Source organism: Excalfactoria chinensis, chromosome 6, assembly GCF_039878825.1.
Source record: "Excalfactoria chinensis isolate bCotChi1 chromosome 6, bCotChi1.hap2, whole genome shotgun sequence".
NCBI lineage: Eukaryota > Metazoa > Chordata > Aves > Galliformes > Phasianidae > Excalfactoria > Excalfactoria chinensis.
In genome coordinates this window covers 27,073,743-27,097,660 of record NC_092830.1, presented here as the reverse complement: position 1 = coordinate 27,097,660, position 23,918 = coordinate 27,073,743, and the positions used below count along the sequence as shown (strand labels likewise).

Genomic DNA, 23,918 nt, shown 5'->3' with positions numbered 1-23,918 from the left:
GTGTCTGGCATACACAAACTCGAGACAGTCTGCCTTAGATCTTTTAAATCTAAACAAAAACATAAGATGGAAGTGACAGGAATTCAACGGGAGATTCAGAGAGTGAAAGAGATTTGTCCTGGTAAAGCAGGGATTCTGAGCAGGGTAAGGCACCAAACCAGTCTTCTTGAATATTAGCTCTGAACTACAACTGTGCACAAATCTTCGTGTTTAATAGTTAAACTTTGTTATATGTACTTTACTGTATTAGAATACAACCATGAAAAAAGAAGATAATCAGCAGTTCTGCAGCTACTCGCTTGGCTGCATAAAATCCAGACACGTACAATGCATAATGCAAAACATCCCCATTCACACACATTCCTATATTTTACACAGCCATACAAGTTTTTCAGTCTGTTTTCTTTCTTACAAATGTCAAATTTGGAGATGGCTTTAGTATTGCATTCGTACAGGACTCTGGTGGGATTTTATATTAAAAACGTTATTGCTTGTACTTACCTGTAAAGATATTGATCCCGTCTCCTTGTTTTTACTAAGGAAACTAGAAATTGACAAGTTCAAATCAATGCTGCTGTTATCAGCCGTAGAACCTGTGCCTGAATCTGCATCATTTTCCTTCAGGTTCTCAGATTCCAGCTGCTGTAACATTTCAGTACTGTCTTGATTATCCATTTTGACCTTTTCATTATTTTCTTCAGTGCTAATACTAATACTGGGGACTGGCGTGAGTTCAGAGTCATCAGCTTGTTCATCGGTAGCGCCTTGAAGCTTATTCTTCATTACTTCATCAGAAGAAACTTCTGGTTGCTCTTTGTCCGTTTGAATATTGTTTTCCTGGATATTCTCAGCTCTGCGTTCTGGATTCTGGTCCATCTCAGTCTGTTCGTCCACCATTTTATTAGAAATACCCTCAGGTTTGTCCTGTATTGCCTTCTGGCCTACCTCATCTTCTCCGGAGTCTTTGCTCTCCATTTCCTCTGTGCTACTTATTTTACAGATATTCTCATTTTCACTTTCTGCCAGCTTCTTCTCTACCTCGATCTCTTTATCTTGGCTTTCTGATGGAGTTTCTTCAGAGCTGATTATCTCAAGGACCTGCTTAGCCTGACTTTCCACTGGCTTATCCGATGTCTCAGGTATTTTATCCCCATCGCTGATCTGTGTTTCAGCAATACCACCTATCTCCTTAATGTTTTCAATTCCATGCTTTATGAGTTCCTTTTCTTCATCTGACACTTTATCCTCAGCACTAGGCACAGAGTCTGTACTGACGTCTATTATTGCCTCTTTCTGAGCTTCCTCTTCATTTTCCTTTTGCTCTATGATATTTTCTACACTGACCTTTTCATTCTCACTCTCTGAGAGATCTGTTCTGATTTCCTCTTCTTTTTCACCTGTTTCCCCAGAAACAGCTTCTCCAGCTTCTACACCATCGCCAACTCTAGGTACTACGTGCAGTTCATTTTCCTCTCTTTGTTCATTTCCTATGGCATTTCCTATGGCATTTTCCTCCTCTGTTTTTAAGTTGTGTTCATCCTTTATTTCTGATTTTGCTACAGCATTAAGTTCTTTCCTTCCTTTCTGAGGTTCTGTGTCTTCAGCTGTTTTTTCCAGCCTTTCTGTATTCTTTTCAATTAGCAATATTTTGCCTTGTTCAACTTCACCAGTCGGCACGGAACCATTCTGCACTTTGATATCACCGCCCACCCCATCAGGTATGCTTTCAGCTGTTTTCCTAATTTTAATGTCCTGAGAGTCATCTTCAATTGTTTTATCATCTGGAAAGATAGTGCTGCTTTTCTCCTCAATTGCATTACTTTCTGTTTTCTCAGAAAGAGATTCCAGAACAGAGGCATTCTGTGAAAGCTTATCCTCTTCAGAGCTGGCAATACTAAGGTCAGAAGATGCACGCTTGTCTGCAGGTAACTGCTGAAAAAATAAAGAAAGACAAAGATTTAATCCCTTTCAGATTGACTTAAAGCATGGTCAGGCAGTGCCAGGCACCCCACAGAATCCTCGGGAGTCTTTATGTAACCCCATTGCTCCTTATTATATTAGTTTATTTTCCCTGGTGGTCCCATCTACACCCAGACTGGAAAAACGTGTCTTTGTGTCAGAAGGATTAACGCAGTTTTAATTAGTACAGAACTGATAGAATTCAATACTAAGAACCCCGTCAGCTTTATCAAATCTCTCCTTTTGTTCTTTGATAGAAACATTTCTTTTCTTTTAAATAACCATGAAGCTCCATTAAAATGGTGAAAACTTCCAGCATGGCTGAGTAAGTAGAAATACTGAACTGGAATAGAAACAGTTACATAACTGTAGAAACTGCTGTTGCTGAAATCTGAATGATTATCAGATTACATACAGATGTAAAAAAGAATATACCGGTGAAGAATCATTTTAACCATAATTGCTCTTCCAGTGTTCCAGGTGATTACGGTACCTCTGGCTGTACTTACTGCCAGAACCCTGTAATTTGCAGATCAGGCTTTTGATTTGCCAGTGGGAACATACTAGGTTAGCTATTGTACCAAGCATGGCTACAATCACATGTATCCTACACCTGAAGGCTTCCCTAGGCAGGTAGAAAACAAGCTTTTAATCTGAAAGTGCATGTAATAGACCTTTCTGTTTGTGTCATTCCAGAAGCTTAGTGTTCTCCAAGCAGTGTTTAAAACGAATGCAGTACAGCAAATGTATCTACATCACAGCTCCCTACGCTGGGACAGGAATCACCCCCAGTAGTTCACAGCACTGAGGCACAATTGCTTAAGTTACTGTGCAACTCAATTGAGTTGTGGGGTGACCTTCACCTCCAACACACACGGAGATTGATAGCTTAGCTGCTGATCAGCTGATGGAGGTGGTGGGTGATGCTGCTGGGGACTGAGAATGAGTCCTGGAGAAAGCCAGTGAGAATACACACTTGTGGAGATCTGCTTGGGGTGGAAAGCAGTACGGAAGCCAGGGAACACAAATGGTTCAGTGAGGTATGAGGAGAAAATGGAGGTGTGCTTCTTGTGCTGGTAATGGCAGGCACCAGCAGTACTGATCACTGACAGTGCTAGAATCAGTTATGCCAGAGAGCCAACTACACGTACACTGCAGCCTATTACCACATCACTGAACATCAGGGCTTTGCCCTCCAACGAACTGCATCTCTGGGACTCTTAAACATCTTTAAAGTTACACTCATAAATACAATCTCCTCTATGTAAAATTTGTTTTCCTGACTTTGGATTATGTTCTTTTGACAGTCACAGCTGGTTTGCTGTATAACACTCTCACACTTTCCTTCTTGGTCTAAGCATCATGAAATATACAAATATGTTTTTATTCATCTAGTCATTTAGACTTAAACCTTTTATAAATAAACATTCTACACCGCATATACGTGTGAAAACAAATGAAGACAACGGATTTCATTATTAGCTCTTAATGAGTTTAAGAGCAGGCTAATTTTCAAAGCACTGACTATAATGAGGTTATTGTATGTTTATGCTGTAATGCTCAGAAGACTTGAACTGTAAGTTGGGTGAAACATCAGAAAAATTGAGAAATCCATAAAAATTTGTAATTGAAATTATTTGCTCATTTTAACAACTAAATTTAAACTGACCAGAGAATTGTCTGTTTCCTCTTCTTCATCCTCATCTTTACCATCTTCCACTTCTTCTGTAACTTCTGCCTTAGCTTCTGCAATCAATTCTCTTATTGGTTTATTGGAAGTAACGGTAACAAATGGATGCTTGTGAAAATAATAATAAAGAAAAGCACATCATTAAGTGCAAACCTCACAACTAGGAAAACATATCTTAAAAGAAACATTGCCCCAATTCTCTCAAACTCATTTTAACATTAATCATAACTGTTTCACCTCTTTCTGCTGAAGTTTTAAATTCAAAACATTTGCAATCAAACAGACTGTGCAAGAAGTCCAACAAATACGATTAAAACGCACGTTATTCATTTCTACTGACCTTTGTCATAGTCCAAAGAATAAAAGTAGAAAGATTTTTTAAAAGGTTATTTTTCCTGGAAATGGTTTTCATTCCTTTTCAGTTCCACAGTAAAACTGTTTCCTGGGAAGTTTTATCTAGAAATATTCTCTCCAGAAAAAAAAGTGGCTTTTTTTCTTTGTAATGTTTTTTCCCAACAAGAACAAAGAATTCTGCATTTTTCTTTAAGGGAAAGCAGACACCTGCTCTTCTCCTGCTCCTACCATCTTAATCTTCTTTCTCTGATTGGTCCTTCTGCTTAAACCTATTCAACATGTCAGATGTATTCCGGATAAAGTAAATGTGTGCTGACGTTAAACAGAATCAAATGCACCTGGTCACATCGACTTCTGTTTAGCTATTCTGCAGTGACAGCATTATAGAAGGCAGCCGAGCACTAAAGCTTTGAGAACACCCGTCAGCAATTGTCTCCTTACGTGAGGATGAGCTCCACCCACTACAAGCATCAAAGTATAATTTAACTACTTGTGCAAAATAAGTAATGACACCTCATCAAAACACGTAAACAAAGAATTGGATCTGCACCTTGTATTATTTTGTCAGCTCCTACTGCAGAAACATCTTCCAACAACATTAGGAACATCGTGTACAAACACCTCAAGGTATTTAAATAGTTACTTTTAATAGAATAGAAAACGTTTGTCTTTAAACAGCAGTTCTGAAGAATGAATTCCTCATACCTGCAGGAGTTGGGTTGCACTCCACCTTGTATCGACATTCTTTTCCAAACATTTCTTTAGAAAGTCTTTAAAATCCGATGACCTGCACACAAAGCAAACCAGCAGAGTCTTTTCTTTAGTCTTGACATGAGATTGTCTTTTTTGCTTTCATATGCATCTATGCTACAACTTCAGGTCCTTCTACTGATTTAGACAAAGATAATGACTGCACAGAAAGACCAGCGTGACTCATGTCATCTTTAATATGATCTTCTATTTATAGAAGAGTTTACTTTTGTCTCGGAATTTACAGTACAGCCCATCTGCTATACCAGTAACTGAATCTCACCAGGATATCACAGTGATCGAGTAGATAACAGCTTTTTTATGTCTTCTCAGTGTAAAAATACTTAACTCTCTTGTTTCCCAAAGTTGAGATAATCATATATTTTAATACAAAACCTGGAAAGCCCTCAAATTCTGTAATATTTCACTATTAAGTCTTCTATACAGAACTACAACAAAACCACCACAGTCTCTGCTGTATCAGATTATAAACAAATAAAACACGCAGAGTATATATAGAAAACATACCTGGCTTTATGTATAAAACCAAGACCATAAAGTTCAGCAATGCTGTGCCTCTGAACAGAAGTTAAGTCACACATTGCCTTATGGTCAAATTCTACAAACAAGGATGGGAAAGTTATCAATGAAATACAAACCATTTTGAAGGCTGTGCTAATGTAGGTGGATCAGATTTTGCTATTTTCAGGAGCACTCGCATTGGATTCAATTCATGGTGAGGTGGCTCTATTTGAGCCATTTCAATTAAAGTAATGCCAAGAGACCAAACGTCAGCCTTATAATCATAAGGCCTGTCTTTAGATGTCTCACACATTACTACTTCTGGAGCCATCCTGCAAACAGAGGAATGAAGTACCAGGTTAGAAAATGCACTCTGATCTTATGGAAAGGGTTCTAAACAATCTGAATTTATTGCAGCATTTTTAAGAAGCAGATTCTACTCTTGAAACATTTACGCTTTCTCAAGCTTACAGCACTGCAGTATTAACAAAGGTAATATTAGGATATTGGTTCTAACTGAAATTCAGCAGAACAGTGCACTTACCAATACGGTGTGCCGATAAAAGAATCCCTTCTTTGTATGGTTCTTGTGTTTTTAGCTGATACTCCAAAATCCGCTTAAAATGAATGAGAAAATACCGTTAACTTGAAGGTGGCAAACACATTGTATTTTTATATCTTACGGCTGTTTTTCAGATGTTTCATATCCCAAAGCAGGCATTCTGCTGCATTGAAAATTCAAGTGAAATAGAAGTATTTGCACTCTGATAACTGCCTACTCAGGCATTCAGGTTTCATAGTATTGCTAGGAAAAGATACTGAGTAAATCTTGCTCTCTGTTGCTAAAAAATGTAACGCCAACATTGAGCTGTGTGTGGCAAGACAGAGGCATGTATTTGCAACAGGAATAAGCAGGTTAAGTTATTTTAATTAGAAAATGACTTTAGTGCAGGAAGGCTGTAATGCTCAGATACAGCTTATTGTTTATCTTATTAATTCAAATCATCATTCAGTTTTTGTTTTTGTTATTTAAAATCTCCAAAAGTGAGGTTTTATGTTTCGCTTTTTCCTCTGTGTCATTTGTCTTTAAAGCACCGTGTTCTACAGGAAAAAAAGATGACACTTAAATAGAAATTAAATTAAATTATGGTTGTGACTTTCCTTAATGAAAATACAGAGATTATAGAAAAGGAACAAAATAGCCATATGCTGCTGTCCTTAATCGGTACCAATTGACTCGATGGGCTCAATGCTTGAGAAGCCCAATTTTGCTCTGTAAGGGGGGGGAAAAGGATTAAAGGAGCTATTTGTTCAAATGCAAAGCCTGAAACACTGAGGGGACCACAGATACTAAATAGTAAAGCACGCATGAAATAGAACTAATCATTTCCCATTCAAGTATTTATAAAGCAAAGAATGATCCACTTCTGTGTGTACCTGAAACAAGAAGTACAGAGAACTTAAAAGGGCTAGAACACTTTTTCAAGGGAAGCTGTACACTTCAGAAGAGGAAAGCAAAATAGATTTGAAAAAGGTTTAAAATGTTTTATATGGGTGTTAATTAGCGAGCCTGAATACATCACTAAATGTATTTATGGGGGAAAACTCTCTCTGGTCTGAACTGTGAAGTAGTATCTTGACAGCCTGCACAGAGCTGTGTTACAGCCAAGTTTGACAAAAGCTTAAAATAGTTACAGTCCATATGAGGAAGAACCAGCTTATAATTAAAAGGAACAGAAGCAAATTCATGTCTCCCTCACCATGAGGCTTACTGTGATTTTTATTTTCCCTTATACAGTAATACTTCGAAATTAAGGAGGTGATTCCATTATATTTATAAATGTGCCCCATGAGAATGAATCCATGACTAAAGTCTTCAGGCTTCCAAGAAAAAGCAAAAGATTTGTGGATGAAGAGAGAAGCACGTGTTAAATATTAGAGCTACAAATAATAACCTCATTCAAGGAAATCATTCAGTGCTATAGTTACAAAGAATAACCTTGTGCAAGGAAATCCATGCAAAAACACAGCTACAAGAACCAATAATCTGGTCAGGCAGGTTCTTAATTAGCTGTCATCTTAATAGTTTATACCCATCTGCCTGTATGAAGCCCTGAACCTAACAGATCCAGACAACTCTATCTTTTTTCCTACTGGAAAAACTGAGATAGTTAAATTTATTCTCTTGGTATAAGTAAAAATAACGGAAAACAGCACCAGGTACCTCTCTCCAGTCATGGCAAAGAATGTTCATTTTCAAAACCGAAAACTATAAAAAGGAAGTTACCACAATAAGTTAAATTAATGTATAATTAAGCATGCTACGTTCTAGGGAAGTTTTGCATGTAACACACTCACCCAGTTTAATGTCTCCATCCAATGTGAAAAGAATATTGCCAGCTTTTAGATCTCTGTGGATGATCTTATTTTCATGCAAGTAGTTCAACGCTTCCAGTGTCTGCCTGCACACCACTTTGATCTGCGGCTCCGTTAATGGCCTTTCCAGCTCTGAAAGAGAAGGAGGCAGAAATAAGCACACACCATTTTCGCATTTTTATGTCATTTGTTCATAGCAAGCACTATATATCATAAAAAAAAACAAAACACCTCAATCTGTCAGATTCTGAACCTAATATTGCTCCGTTTGGGTTAACAGCTACATTTCCAATCAGTGAAACAAAAATTTCACCTCTTCATCAACCCCTCCTCACAATGAACTGCACACACCTACCCATCTGAACTGTGAAATACCACAGAGTGCAGAGATTGGGCACCTGTTCTGTGATAAGACATAAATATTGTTAAACAGATCCCTTACTTACTAGTATTAGCATGCACTAATTGGAGGAGTATAAGACTGATGCACAATAAAAAGTTATCACAATGTAAATGGGAGGATGACTGGAAAAGGGGAAGAACGGGATCCTGAAAAAGGATCAGTATAGAGCATTTAAAAACAAAAGGAGAGCTCCATAGGGGTATGAAAACAGCTCATTACATTCACTTCAAGGATCGAGACATTAAAACGGGTTTTGAGAATAAATAAACACTTTAAAAATGAGAGAAAACTCATCGTATCCACAGATACTGTTGTAAATACTTTCTTAAGGACCCCGACATTCAACACATGTACCACACCTATTACACATACATTTGTATTTCAAAACAATCTGTGAACAATCTGTGCTTAAAATATTTTATCACTATAAAGATGTTAAGAAATTAAATATTGGAAACAACTTATTTACCCAACATTACTGCATCTACTGCTCCACCTGCACAAAATTCGATCAGGATCTGTATATAAACAAAAGAATACATCGATTACAAATTAAGTAGTTCTGCTGGGCTGAACCTTTGATTAAAGGAGCATTACTGGGAGACTACAGCTTCAGACTATTTGACCTTGAAAATGTTTGCAGTAACCTCTACAAGATATTGATACCACTACCAAGCTAACAGCAGGGCTGGGAAGCAGACATAAATTATTTGAGAAACGCTTGGAGATCCTCAGAGTGTTAATCCAAAGATAAAATGCCACCGTACAAAGTATTAAGGTCAGCTTGAATCCCACCAGTAACGTGATTCACGTGATCTCTGTGTACTCATCTCTCAGTTATTGTACTGCACTTTTATACGATAATCTCCGATTGAATGGTCCAAGTCGAAGAGCTACATGCTTTTCCAGCAGATGTTATCCCCGTGTTAATTTGCTTCGGGTGAGATAAAAATATGGACAAATAATCTTTAAAATGATGGAAAATGAATAACTTCAATTTTCCTCCATTTTCATTGTTCTCTATAACACACCAGTGCTTTTATCCCAGAATCTAACAATCCCACAGCAACTCAACTTATGTGTGAAACAGAAATCAGCTGCACTGTCACTGCTTGGGGGCACAAAATCTGCTGACACGTAGGACATAAAGAACATAAACAAGGGAGAAAAAGGGCAGACAAAGAGAATGAGGAGAGCAGAGACGTGAGGAGAGGCCGTCCAAAAGTCCCCAACCTTTCACTGGGTGTTTTTCTTCCTTAATTTGAACTCTGAACATTAAACTGTAGTTTTCAGTCTGAGGAGCATTTTGGTCAGAAATCGAATGAAGCTCTGGGAAGTCTTTTGCTTTAGAGTGCTTTCAGAATCAGAGCATAACTGCTCAAAGAAACTTCAAATTACAGCTTACACAATAACTCTCTTAGCACTCATGTGACCACCTGAAAGTACTGTTTGAATTAATATGCTACTAACATACGTACTATGTAATGGAACTCCCTGTGAGTTCTTCAAACCATTCTCTCACTTGATGCTTCTGAACACCTTCTGCCAAGTAACTGAAGAGTAGGAAATTCTATATGAACAGTTCTTCTCTGTACAATCTTAAGTTTTGTCTGACAATCTGACAAAGGTCCCTTCGGTACAGAAATGGTGTTTCTAAAGCTGGAAAGCAAAACCGTACTCTTCATGTTCCAGTTTCTTTTGTTTTCTCTTTTCCCCCTCCATTAAGTTCCATTTATGTACCACATCAGAGTGGTGAGCAAACCACTCTGAGCCCTCCCTCTCTCTCACTTTCACATCACTATCTTCTCTGTGATTACAGATGTATCATATCATTTTACAACTGTTTGTTTCCCTTCTAACTTTAATCTGCCAGTAAGTCTATTTTAACTCAGTTTCCCATTCTGCTTCTATGCAGTTGCTTTCATGCTCACCTCTCTGTGTGGAAATTTGTTCATAATTCCAATTGTTCCATTCCATTACTCCACTGTATGACACAATATCATTCTACTCCACATTTGGGTTACACAAACTCTTCACAGAGTTAATCAGAATCATCAGGAAACATGGTATTACAATTCAATTGTTTCCATGCTTAAAAGAAAAAGCACAGTTAAAAGAAAATTTCCGTGGAGTTTTACATTTCTTTTAGGGTATCTTTTAGGATTACAAACTCCTCTTAAGGAGATGCGTGTTCTTAGTATAATCCTCAAAGCACTTAAAATATCACATCGAGCCATTCAGAAGAAAAGAATTCTTTTCATAGCTCAAGTGATTCGGTGCATAGGACACAGCAGCAAACTGAGGTACGGTCATACATACACCCACCGCACTTCCGTCTGCAAATATCAATATAAGAATAACTGTTGAAGAATAACTGTTGAATATAAGAATAACTGTTTAATAACTGGTGAACTCTCCTTGCTGGAAGCACCAACTTGCATGTACCTAAAATACTTCCCAAGCTGTCCTTAATCAGTACCTTTTCAGCCTATTATTTATTACACAGCTGCAAATCCCAAATCTCATTCTAAACTGTGCAAATGTAATTAACATTTGAATCCCGCTGTAACAATTCGGCACCAAGAACTCTCCCCATGCACCAAAATGAACTGCTCCTTTCCCAATTCTAGATTCAAACTGCTGACTTGGAGTAGCTCACTTTGGCAGTGATGATTTCCTAAAAGTCATACCTATGATTTACCAATTGGTTTTGAACGTGTAGAGTTATCTCAACAGAGACAACCAGAAGAAATGTGATTGATAAGCAGTACTAAAAGAAAACCAGGAAAATATATAATGTCAGTATTCTTTCAAAACAAATGCAAGTATTTAGAGAAGAAAAATACCTACCCACAGATTGTTTTCATAGTAGAAGGCATCTAGGAGCTTAACAATGTTAGGATGATCACAGGATGCCAAAATATCAATCTCTACCATGTAATCTTCAAGTTCTTCTTCTGATTTCGTATCGATCACCTTTGCAGCAGCCAGCACCTTCGTTTCTTTGTTCTGAGCCTGTTAAAAAGAAGTCACAGCAGATATTTAGATATGGATTTCCACAGACAGCTGTCACCAGCAAAAAAACAAACTCATCCCTCTTGATAAGTCTGTGCTGGGTCTCTGCCTTTAGTTTGCCTTTTCCACAAAAAGAGAATAGCTTTATTACAAAGAGTAGATAAATGCCAGCAGATAAACAAAGGCTCAGCAATTTCTCTCGAGGTTGAGACTCAATGTAAGACAGAGACATGGCAATACTCGGTTCCAGCTGCGTTTCTGAAGCAATGGAGCAGTCAGTAGCTTATGGCCATTGCTATTTGTATGCCTTGGATGAAGTTCTGTGCTACTCCTCAAATAACCATTTACCAACACTTGGCAAGGACTATCAGGCAGCTCCACCCTCCCCTTCTGACACTGCCTGCATTGTGGCAGCACAGCTGTCTGTAGAGCCACACAAAACCCATCTTCTACCAGAAAACAGGAGCTTATGCTCTTCTCGAGCCAGGGGCTGCATTGAGGCACCTGCATTAAAAAGATGCTGAGCTGTTATCAGTTTGTGGGGACACCTTACTGTGATTGTTTCACAATGAGCACCACGTGTCTGTGTATTATGCACACCTCATAATCCTCCTGCAAGTTCTTTGAAGGAGTAACTTGCAATTTCTCAAGCTTTAAAGATGGGCACAATTCTACAGCCGTGAAGAGTTCTCTCAACTAAACAAAACAGAAGATCTAAACCAGATGTTTATGGAAGTGTTCCATAAAACAGCCATAACAGCAAAAACAACTGCAAGATGAATCTGCTATGACTAAAATGACTGAGAACTTTTCCTACAGTCAGTCTACTAATATGAAGGGGGAAAAAATTAATGCTTAATACTATGAGAAATTATTTGGTTTGGTTTCATGCTTTATAGCAGAAATGTAAGACCAACGTTCCAACTCAGAGCTCCGTTTTAAATGAAACCCAGAGCTTTGCAGATCACACAGTATCACAGTATCGTGCGAGTTGGAAGGGACCTTAGAGATCATCGAGTCCAACTCCCGGGATTTGAGCCCCCTGTGTAGCAGAGCTGCATTTCTGCCACTTATGCCACAGGGGGGATTTGAACCCCGGGCCTCTGGTGTTGCAAGCAGCAACTTATACCACTGCGCCACCGGAGGCACACACATCACAACAGATATAGACCTGGTGGGTTCATGTGCCCAGAAAACAAGTTGCGAAAGTGCCTTCTAAAACAATGAAATCTCAATTACACCTTTATGTTTTGGAACAAAGTATGGCAATGCACTCTCTGCAGTACTGTGTGATTGATGAGGATACTTCACAAGAACACGAGAAGACCAGAAATGTTGGTTTTCACACAAATTTACACATAACTTTGCCATAATCATATTTTTTAAACTGAACGACATTTCCACTTCTACATCGGTTACTACTGAGAGATAATGCTGCTTTCAGATTCAATTTCACCTTTGCTGGAAAGGAAGAAGCACCAATACATTACGATACACAACCGCACTCCGGGGGGCTGCCTGCATTTCCAGCACACGCTGCCTTTTTTCCTCTGGTCAGATTTACTCAGTACTTTGATTCCCCCCAGATCCTTTTGCTTGAAGTCCTCAGAAATGTGCTTTGAAAGAAATTTCTATTTCCTCCTTGTTGCTCTATTAAAGCATCTCATTAAAAAACAGAAGCGATGATAGAGACTGTAGGATTATCTTTATAGGCATCTCAATTATAAACAAAGCCAATGTACGCTCTCAGTCTGAATTCCAATAATAACAAGAGTAACTGTATGCCAAGATCCAGAGCCTTTTTATTCCTCCTCAAAAGAAATAAGCTTTAAAATCAGCACGTTTCCACTGGATTCCTGAGGGCAGACAAAACATTCCAAGTGTACATCAAGTTACACCTGAAAATAAAGAACATCTTAACATGTGTTGTGATTTTAAAGGTTCATTTTGAGTAAGATGTTATCAGTTTCCATCATACAATGCTCACCCCGCTCTGCAGTAAGCATCGACTTATGTGAATGGCTGTAAGAAATATTGTGCACTTTGGAACTGAGAATTAAACCCAAACCTGTGTGACTGAGCAGTTTTAACTGCTGAAATATCCCGTAACAATATGAAAAGTGTTCTCTCTGTGAAAGATTTCCCCCTAAAACTCATTAGGCAACTAAGGGGAAGCCTCTATTCTAGCGGCCTTGTGTGGTACTGCATTTCCCAGCCCAGAGACAAAGAGGAACAAAGAGCACTCAGAGCCTTGTGGGGGCACGTTTGTTTCTTCTAGGCTTTGGCTGAAGCTTTTCTTCTGCCACATAACAATCCCCAAAGGTCAGAGCAGAAGCAAAACTGTTATTGTAGCGGCAGCCTTGATTTGCATATACTCACTTTGCATTTGGGCATGTTCACATTTTAAATCAGTCATTAATGCTTCTCAGAGGTTGCACACACTCGGAGTAAGTTCCTTTGACTGCACTTCTGTAACAGTGGATTTAAGCTTCAATCCTACGCTGAGACATCTGAACTGCTGCCTTTTATGATTATGGTTCAATCCTGCCTCGTGGAAACAGGGAAGGAAGAGAGACTGAGAGACTGACTGCCTTGGCACTAAGAAGATTTCCTCTCCAACGATATGTAGGCATGGTTCAAAGCTGAACTGGAACAGCACTCCTTCACAAGCTGACTAACACAGCGAGACAATGAAAATACATCAGGGACATTACTGACTACTACTATGCTACTACGTATTGACAATACATAAACATTGTAATCCTTCTACCCAACAAACCACTATTTGGATTAAATATTTAATGCTACTGCAGCAAATGTTAACTTACAGAGAGACAGTATGCACAGGGGAATAGCAAACTATATGTTACACCATTGCAATGCAAGGGGCAGCCTTGCTGGCAAAGAACACAAAAATCTCTTTCTTCTCCAAGCTCTGTTTTGAGAAAGACAGCTAGCAGGGCTGTACAGAATAAATACTGCTTTGAAAATCAGAACTTGCAAATCAGTTCTCTGAACTTACATCCCTTGCTCTAAAATGGAAATGACATCTACTGTACAGGAACACTGGAAACAGCTGGAAATGTTATCAGTACCGGAGAAAGGAATAACCATTTCACATGAACTGGGATCCACAACTGCATGAAACTGGTGAGCCCTCCTTCTTCCTTCTGGATGTTTGTACAGTGTCACATATCCAAACAAGCTCCAGATCTGAAAGCTTTGCAAAGAGACTGATAGCAGAATATTAAGAGACAGATTTACTGTCCGGGCGCCCAGCCAAGCAGTTACATATTCCCAGGCATTGACAACAGGGAGGGCAGAGCCCCTGTTCCACACTAACAGGATTACAGCTCAGAGATAACTGTCCTTCATCTTTACGTGACCCCCATGAAGTTTTTGGCCCTGGCTGGGAGGACCTGTTTCGCTTTCATACCACCAACAAATGCTCCCTACCCAACAGCGCAGCTTCCTGCCTGTGATGCAGCACGTAGGCAGCTCAACATTAAACCACTGTTTACAGCTGAGAGATGTACGTCCTTTACCTGCTGCTCAGTCAGCTGGAGTCACTGCTGAGATGAGAGATAAAACATTTGTCACTTTTCTTCCCTAAGCCTGATCTCCTCTGAGATGTTACATAACCTCACAGAATGCGTTGCAAGCAGCAAGACCAACCAGATGAGAAGTTCTTCCTCTCTGAGTCATTCCTCATGACAAAACTACAGTCACACTCACAGCACCTCAGACTTGCCAGGAAGTGGAAAGCACACATCCCTATCCAGCAAAAAATGCTTTCAGTGTAAAATGCTGCACTTCTGCATAACATCCAGCTCCCCGTGTGCGTCCTGATGGCGTCTGATCTGAGCAATCGGAACCAAAAACCTTCCTCATGCAGCAAGGCAGGAGCTGGTTGTTACAGCTGTCAGAAGGCAGCAGAGCTCAGGCTTCCCTGACTGCACCAATCAAGGAGAAACAGCTGCCATGGTTGCAGATTATAACAGTCTGATCAAAGAAATGTGTACGCAGCAGCTGGGCCCACTGGAGAAACTACACTGGGCTCTGGTGTATAAATTCCCTGCAGCTTAGCTAATAATGTTCCGTGCTTTCTGAAATTAAAAACCTGTGTGACTGATCAGCATTAATTGTTCAATAGCTTTCAAACACGGCGAGGAATTCTTGGCTAACAAAAGTAGATTTTTTCTCTATAATCTGTTAATCAAACAAAAGGAAGCCTTAATTCTAACATCAGATCTTGAGATAATTAAGAGCATCAATTCAAATTGAACAGCAATATTAAACCACTGGTTTTATAATAAATCAGAAGTTAAGCCAGGGAAGGAGATAGCAGCTCCTGAAGATGAAGGAAGAAGAGACAACTCATACAAAGAAGTGACATTATTTCACATCTGTTTTCACTGAACAACGTTTGAGTATCTGAGATGAGGAAATAAAATGGAAATCCAAGGTCCATAGTTTCAGCAGACCTGCTCCAACACACTGAGATGATGGCTACAGAGCTGCTGAGGAGCTAATGAAGGGCAGCATCCACCACCAAAGGCCAATCAAAGAAGAAACAACACTGCCTGCACGGCGTGCTGTAGCTGCCTGCTACATCATTTCTTCCATAGGTAAGTAAATGCTTAATGGCAGGGGCAACATACAGCAATAGCAGTGTAGATAGGAGGGTCCCTCCTTCCACCAAATTCTGCTAGCAGCACCATGCCCAGCGCTCAGTGCACACTTATGGCACTGTGGGGTGGTGCTGCCTTTGTGGCCACACTGTTTTCAGAGCTGTTTCCACAGCAACATTATTATTTTAACATTATCCTTGTACATTGTATTTATTGTGGTTCTTCTGCTTCCCCCACAGTTGGTTTCTGAGGATTCCAGAAGTTATTTCTGTGAGTGGTGTGTGATATGATTTTTATATGTAACTTCATGATTTCCCCTATGTGTTCTCATTAACTCCATGGTATTTCACATAGGAGCTAAGCAGAGTTTGCAGCCTGGTCCATGTATCATTTCCCTGAAAGTGGAAGGAATATTTCTAAGCGTATATGTGAGACAACCAGGGCTGAACTGAGAAAGAGCTGAAATGGTTCTTTACAGACAGCTTCACAGTGGCAACGATATCTGATTATAGAAGCCTTCCTCCTACACAGCCCACCAGTAGAGGTTTTGTGCAGCTTAGCCAGCAGCAGCCCAGGGCAGCCCCAGGCTGAGCTACAGCTCCCCAGAAAGCACAGCCCTGCGTATCCTCACCTCAGCTACAGCCAGCCTGCAGTTATCTGCTCAGTCCCCTGCACTGGGAAAAGCAAAACATTTATGTGATTCATTTACAAGTTTATTGTAGTCACTGCAGACTGAAATTAAATCTTTAGCAATAAGTGTACCTTTATTACAGATGACAAATTAATAAAGGTTCCAATAGTATTGTTAAATCATTTTTAATCAAACCACAATTATTAGCCGTTCATTAGAACTGCCTTTAAGACATTAGCTAACAAGGCAGCATTGAAGCCATCTTCAGCTATGGTTGTTTGCTGGCTTTTCCCCAGACAAATCCCACAGTGCCCGGCTGCTGGGTGGGATCCGTCCTTCACTCCCCAGGATTTTATGACCTGTTGGAGAACAAACCTTCAGAAATCCGACTCCTTTACCTGGGAGTCCCTGTGTTACATTCTTGCTTCTGGCCTCAGCCTGAGCACGGGCTGCAGTTCGCCGGAGATTGGGTTACTTTCAATGAGAATATGGCTCCGAGAGACATTGTTACTTTCCCAGGGAGACATCTGGAGCTGGAAGTGGTAACTCTGTAGCTCTCTGCCAACAAATACACCCCTGCGAGCCCTGCCTTCCTGTAGCTCCGCCACTGTGTTTACCAGTGCTTCACAGCACACTGTACACTCACCGAGGTATACATATTAACCCAGAATTCATTAATTTAAATACAGCAGCTGGGTCAGGCCTCAGTTCCTCCTTGCCCTGTTGCTTTGGGTTGGGTTACAGACAGAAATTGGGATCTCCTCTGCCCAGACAAGAGGTGGGATGACAAGAAGCTTCTTCCAACCCAGTACAGCAATTGATGCCCCAAAGCAGAAAAGCACATCTGACTGCAGCACAGCAAATGGGTTCTTCTCTACACTAAGGAGGAACCAGTCAACAAAATCACAAATAAAGAACAAATGACAATTTCTTTGGACTTTAAGAACACTTCAACAAAGGCCTTCTGATAGGTTACTAGGGAAACGATGGTTTGCTGAAGCAAAATGTGGTACAGTCATTAAGTTAAAAACATTTGCTGTCAAAGTAAAGAATACGATCAAATGCTCTACATTTCAGACTGCAGAAAGAAAACATTTGAGGATCTGTACTGAAACAAGTTATGTATTTGTTGAAGATGATGATGGAATACAACAGAACCGCAGTTAACATTTACAGTTCAGGAATAGGGGCAGTTTGGGAAAGGGCACTTTATAATTTGAGACTGCAGTGTCAGCCACATTCTGGAGTGCAGTGAGTGCAGCTGAACTGAAACCAACCAAGACGAAGCGCCATCACCTCCTCTCCCTCTGTCTTCCTAAGGCGAAGAACACACTTAAACATACTTCATATATGAAGGGGAAAAAAAAATACAGGCTATTAGAAGCAGTTGAAGAGCTCACATGTACAAAAAGTCACTTGATGACCTCAGCAAGAAACGGAACATGGCTGCATCAATACCACGCTAACAACGGCAATAGATGTTGCAAAACTCTCCACCCATATATTCAGCTGCTCCCTGCATGCCTGTGTTTGTAGCAATGAATTTTCCCCTGTTTCTGAAGAAAACAGAAAGTCAAATGGCTTTTGATAGCTGTCATTAAAATAAGCTGTAGAACATCATCCTTGTTCAAGTAAAATTGTTAGAGACAAATGCACAAATCTCTTTGGTATTAATGTGTTACAAAGAACAGCACATGTAGAATTCTAGCCAAAGTTACAGCATCATTCAGCTCTGTAATAGGAACAGGTTATCTTCAGATTTAGTTTAACTACAAAATGCAGCATGATGACGTGCTATTTAGACCTTACACAGCCTGTGATCTGCCAGGACTTTTCTTGTGAGTCTTTCACATCAGCAATTCCCAAACTACATCCCACCTCCTGAAATCAGCAGGAAGCATTCTGATAGTGCAGAAATTCTGCCATGCAGATTTAGTGCTGCTCCAGCTGTAGCTCTTTGTGCTCCAAGTGTCACAGCTCAAGAGATGAGGAAGAGCCATCCAAACAGCCACTTGGTACTACCTACAGATTGGCTATTCAGGTGCTGCAAAAACAGCACACTGGCTTCTGCATGTAAACCATCCATACTCGTTGCAGTAGTGAGGCACATCGCTTCTGACCTTCCTACTTTTGAGCCAGCACCTCCACTGTCCTGTCCTCTCTCCCCTGCATTAGTGCTGTCCCTTGTCTGGCTGCCCTGTGAGCAGGTTCAGGGAGCCAAGCCAGAAGACAGGAATGGACTCCATGAAGAATCAGCTTTGGAATGGGCTTAGTCCCTTGACCCAGACCATGACAAGGTCACCAAGCACTGAACCGCCCCAAATAGGAGGTGAGAAAAGGAAGGCAGCACCAGAGCTGCCTGTGGTGAGCTGCACTGCCATACACTGTGATGGATGGAAAGCAATCACAGTGAAGAACCAGGAATTCCAGAAGTCACTTCTGTGCTTATGCTAAAGCTGTTGGAAAGCATCTTTGATAAAGTGTTTTATTGGCTGTTACACTTGTTACTGCAGCTCCGTACAGTTTTAATGCCTTTCCGAGATTCAAAAGAACCTTTAGAAAGTCGAATATGACAGTTTGAAAAGTTTTCACGTCATCAGCTATTCAACATCCATTTCCTAAGTGCCAGGATCTCTCAAGTGCTTCAAGTTACGCTCTCTGATTTTCTCTTGATCCACTGCAGCACCTTGAATTATTTAACACCTCTATTGTTTGACCTGTATTAACACTCACAGAAATAAGCTCTATTCACAGCACAATGCAGATTAAGAATAAACTCAATTTTCTTTATATTGTGCTGGCCCAAAGGTTAAAGGACCCATCCAGGGCAACAAGACTTAAGAATTAACATCACTGTCAAAGACCAAAAACTCGTGTCACTGAAATAGAGGACCTGTCATGTCTGTGCACCAGCTCATTTTAATGCTTTACTTCTAAATACCAGGTTTTGTTGTCAATTTTTGTTTTTACTCCAAGCCTCATGTGCTAAATGAACAATTCCTGGGGTCATTAAACTAAGCAGTACATCTAGGTTTGCTATTAAAGACCAACTTAAAGCTCCTGCTGCAGCAAAGGAGGCATTTTCAGGTAACCCATCTCTCCTTATCTATACAAAACATTTGGCTGTGTGCTTGTTTAAGTCTTCAGACTTCCTACTCAAAAGTAGTGAAAAATAGCAGACCACTTCCTTCTTTTGGGTCCCTTCTAACCTCCGAGCATCTTCACTAGTGATAAAAACCATTTGGAAGGGCTACACAAACCAAAACCAATTTGGGCTGAACTCTGAGAGTACCCACTCATCTGTGCTTTTGCAATAACGCATTTGCTTTAGGGATCTGACCACACTTCCCAGAGATGATCTGAGGCCCAGTATTTGCAGCAGTGCAGCCCGCTGGCTCTGACCCATGACTGCCCAGCAGTGACAGCAGCACACTGTACCTGAGTGCTGAATTGCAAGAACCCACCGGTATCTGTGAAGTCAAGCAACTGAAGTCAAGCTAAAGGTGGGACAAGAACATGATCAAGCTTTACAAAATGAGAAAGGCGGGTATGAACTGAAGGAGATGAGAATTCAGTGCAACATGTTAATTCTTACTGAGGAGGTTTCACCTCTTCATTATGAAGTATTAACTCTGCTAAAGTACTGCTTTGAAATGCAAGTGAAAAGTCATCTTCTATGCAGTGAAATCCAGACAACTGCTGGGGAAAGTCTTGGATTTGCAACAGAAATCATCTGTGCTCAGAGTAGCACGGCCTGCAAGAGAAAGGATAAATTCCAGTGCAGCTTCACTCAGAACAGTTTTCTGAATCACAGTTATGACCAACTATTTCAAGGGACAAGGCTCAGCTTCTTAAAATCCTCCTTAAGCAAATCCCACATATAAAATGCTATTCAATTAGGATATCAAAAAAGTAAAGGGACAAGTCTCCTGTAATGCATTACCAAGCTAGATGGATTCAGGAATGATTCTGGCACAGTGCAATTCATTACTGCTGTCACACCCGGTAAAGCCATTCTGATGCACAGCTTCAGTTCTAGGGTAGTGGTTCCCCCAAAGCATAGAGGAGCACACAGTTCCAATTCCAGCCTCAGTCCACCTCCTCATTTTAAATTACTGCACTGAGACAAACGCAGAAAGTAATCTTTATAAAGAATACTGCTGTCCCTTTATTTTGCCTGATCTCCACCAGTTGCACATACAAAGATTCTGTGAAACAATGACAAGAGTACCTCAGGTCACCCTACTGAAGGGAAAAGTCACTCAAGTTATCTGTTCTAAGGAGAGATTTAGCAAATTCTAAATGCTAATCAAGAAATTGATTTAGTTGTTATGGCACAATTCTACTTTTTCACTTTCCCATAGAAAGTCAGTAAAAATTAACAGTGTTGCAATGGAATGATTCAGGTAGAAATGCTTCTTTAAAGCTTTTATTGCTTCTTTGGCTTAGCTCCAGCATGAAGCTCTTCTTGAGCAATTTATTTCCCCAGGCTGTGGGTAATTAAAGCAAACAAAAAGTGGCTCACAAATACAAACACAGGCATATGAACGGGAAAAAGTCTTTCTCCTGACCATTCACACTCAGCTGTTTTACATTACCCTTTCCATACAAAAATACGCAATCCCACAAAATATTGCAATGCAGCCTTCATCCAGAAGAGTGAAATTGAGGGAGTGCTGTGACTAATATTGTAGCTTGCATTTCCATTTAGAGGCGCTGTAAAAAGAAGTGCCCTCCTAAAACCAAACACAACATACATAAAACATTAAACAGAATTAAAATTTTAGTGCTTATTCAACAGAAAATTCAAAGTGTCATTGAAAAAGTCACCTTTGCTGTAAAGCCCTGGGCTGCTGCTGAAGTATCAATAGCACCGAGGAGCAGCTGAAGGCAGCCCAACAGATTTTATTCAGCATTACCTACAGTCAACTCTTCATGCCTGTCAGCATTCAAACTTACTCTCCAAGTGCTGGATCTGCATCTGTAAGGAGGCACTTTTCCATTTCTGAGTGGGGGAAAAAAAAGCGTGTTGCCATATAACAGATCTGAAATGTATTTGGCAGTTAAAAATTCATTTTAAGCAGTCTGAGCCGTAATCACATTATAAAACCATTAAACGTTAATTGGGCAGAGGCAGATAAAAATCCCCCCTTTAATAGTGCTTTGGAGAAAAATACTAAAACCGAACTCATCCTTTCTTCTTCCCTAGCAAACCCAGCCAGGTCTGTGGTCTTACTGCAGAGTTCACGGCTTTTCCATCATTAAGCATTGAGAACTGGAACAACGTGACCAGTATCAAAAGTAAAGACAGCACAAGCCTGGAAAGTGAGAAATTTAGCAGTTCCTGTAAAGTAAAACTATCAGCAGAAAAGGTGACACTACGGCTTTGGCAACTAAGTTTAAAATCTGGATATAATTAAAGGTTATTGGGGGGAGCACAAAGAAGCAAAGACCAGAAAAAAATTCCACAAATTACAATTCAGTCACTGAGGTCTCAATGCATTCAAGATCACAAACCAGAGGACTTAATTACATGCTGCCTCTTCTACAGCAACACAGCTGTCATTAAAGGAGAGCAATGTCTATAATCTTACAGGATTCTCAGAACATGGGTCACAGTCTATGGAACGCATAAGGACCACTCACAGCTGCATTCAGTGCTGGTGGTAATGAGGATAAAGTGGTAAACAGCTCCAGAGCTGTTACCCATCGTGCAGAAGAGCAAAGTAAATGCTGTATTGGTACCGTGCGAGCATCTCAGATGTCTGATGAGCATCTACATACAGCAAAGCAAGATTTTGTACCCAGATCTGGGAGTCATTAAACCATACATACAGCCTGTAAGTATGCCCATAATTCACACTCAGTGAACTACTGTGGATGGCCTTACTAGGAACCGTGGCAATCCCAAATACCAACTCAGTACTTTATTCCTTAACTACTGTTTATGGGATGGTCAAATTCAGAGTCTGGGTGAGCACCAGAAGAAAGTCATGAGCTCCTCCTGCTCTGCAGCAGTGACACACATGGGTGCTCACAGGGCTGCACCACTGTAGGACATTTCCCTGCCCAAGACTAAGCTGAAAAGCTTAAACCAATTTGTTCTAAAAACTGTTAAACAAACGGTATCGCAGGTTTTTCAGCTCCTGCATCAGAATTATTTAATTAGACAACACACCACTCAGACATGAAGGCATGAAAAGTTCTTTCCCCACGCCTGAAGAATCGCCTTTAGCTTAAGCCTGAAATCCAAAGACAGTCTTGTGGCCAGGCAACAAACAAGCGCACAAACAGCCAGCTAAGAAATGCAAAGTATCAAATGACACGGAAAAGATATCAACTTTCATAAACATAGTTTGAATTTAAAAATAACAATAATAATCAGGATTTCCTACTTAGTTGGAATTTTAAACAGTTTATAGAACTGTGCTCACACCTTGGAAAAGATGACTGCATTACTGAGCAGTGACCAGGAGTGATTTACATTGCTCCTCCACAAACCTGCCTGCAGCTCTAACTCCCGATGCAACAGGCAGACAACAGATTACTCATAAGTTCAGTATTGGGATGCTGATTCCGTGCCAAGTTACTATAAGATGTCCAAAAAGTGAGGCACTTAACATGTGGGATGCTTCTTCCTTACTTCTTTGGAGTATTTACATGCAAATATGCACTCCAAACAAGAATGCTGTCCCGACTTACAGCCCACAGATAACTCTTACACTCCCCATTTCCTCAGAAAGCTCAGTAATAGCGACAATGCATTTACAGAGATCTGCAAAGCTTTTCCACGCCACACTTCCCAGTATTTAACCAGTAGTTTTGCTTTTTCCTTATCTGCTATCTCCAACAAGCTCAAAGTGCAATCGCGTGAAAGTGCAGATAAGGCAGCAGAGCAGCAGGCACAGCATGCAGAGCGCAGGGAAGGTTACCTCTGAGCAGTGCTGCAGCCACTCACCTTCTGTAGACAGCCCCGGATCTGCTTCCCATCTGCAGCATACACAGCAGTCCCAAAGCACCCAGGCTGCTCTCATGGCAATGACTGATCTCAGCTAGCAGCTTTAAGTAAAGCTTCAGCTCTATTTTATATGGACTAAATATTTAAAAATCGAACACTATCATAGTATGTATTACTCCCTTGAGAGTATAGCGGCTCCTCTTCCTTTCTCTCCTCTATCTACTAGTGCCTCTACGGAGAAACAAAGCAACGTGGCATTTAAGGGAACATTATTAATTCACGTCTCTGGAGGACAACTGAACTATTTTACTGCTCCAGTTTAATCAGAGGTCAACTCACAGCACCACTCATGAATGAAAATAGATTGGAACAAACGTAGAGCAAACAACTTTAATCAAGATGGGTGGAAGTTCACAACTGATTCATTCTTATGTATAAGAATTTAATGTAGGACATTTCCACCTGCTTACTCTTTCCACTTCTAGCCTTACTGCAGTCACACACAAAGCCTCGGGTTCCTATAACAGTATTACTTCTAAAGGTGCAAGATTTCAGACAAACTCAAGCAATGCCCTTCCATGCGGAACTGCATCTTTAATGCTTATGAGTTCCAACAGCTCTAAGATTCT

General features: G+C 40.3%; 1 protein-coding gene across 2 annotated transcripts in view; it reads right to left on the bottom strand.

The window, feature by feature from the left end:
• The window catches only part of SLK (STE20 like kinase), a 42,929-nt gene that overhangs the window by 13,623 nt on the left and 5,388 nt on the right, over positions 1 to 23,918 (bottom strand). Inside the window, exons 2-9 of one of the 2 annotated variants that reach the window (XM_072340862.1) lie at positions 10,905 to 11,069; positions 8,524 to 8,572; positions 7,634 to 7,783; positions 5,820 to 5,892; positions 5,413 to 5,607; positions 4,709 to 4,790; positions 3,629 to 3,757; positions 502 to 1,929 (exon numbers count right to left, since the gene is read on the bottom strand). In XM_072340862.1, the coding sequence (XP_072196963.1) occupies positions 502 to 1,929; positions 3,629 to 3,757; positions 4,709 to 4,790; positions 5,413 to 5,607; positions 5,820 to 5,892; positions 7,634 to 7,783; positions 8,524 to 8,572; positions 10,905 to 11,069 (2,271 nt within the window). Of the gene's footprint in view, positions 1 to 501; positions 1,933 to 3,628; positions 3,758 to 4,708; positions 4,791 to 5,412; positions 5,608 to 5,819; positions 5,893 to 7,633; positions 7,784 to 8,523; positions 8,573 to 10,904; positions 11,070 to 23,918 lie in introns of both variants that reach the window. The other variant, XM_072340861.1, reaches the window with a different exon arrangement.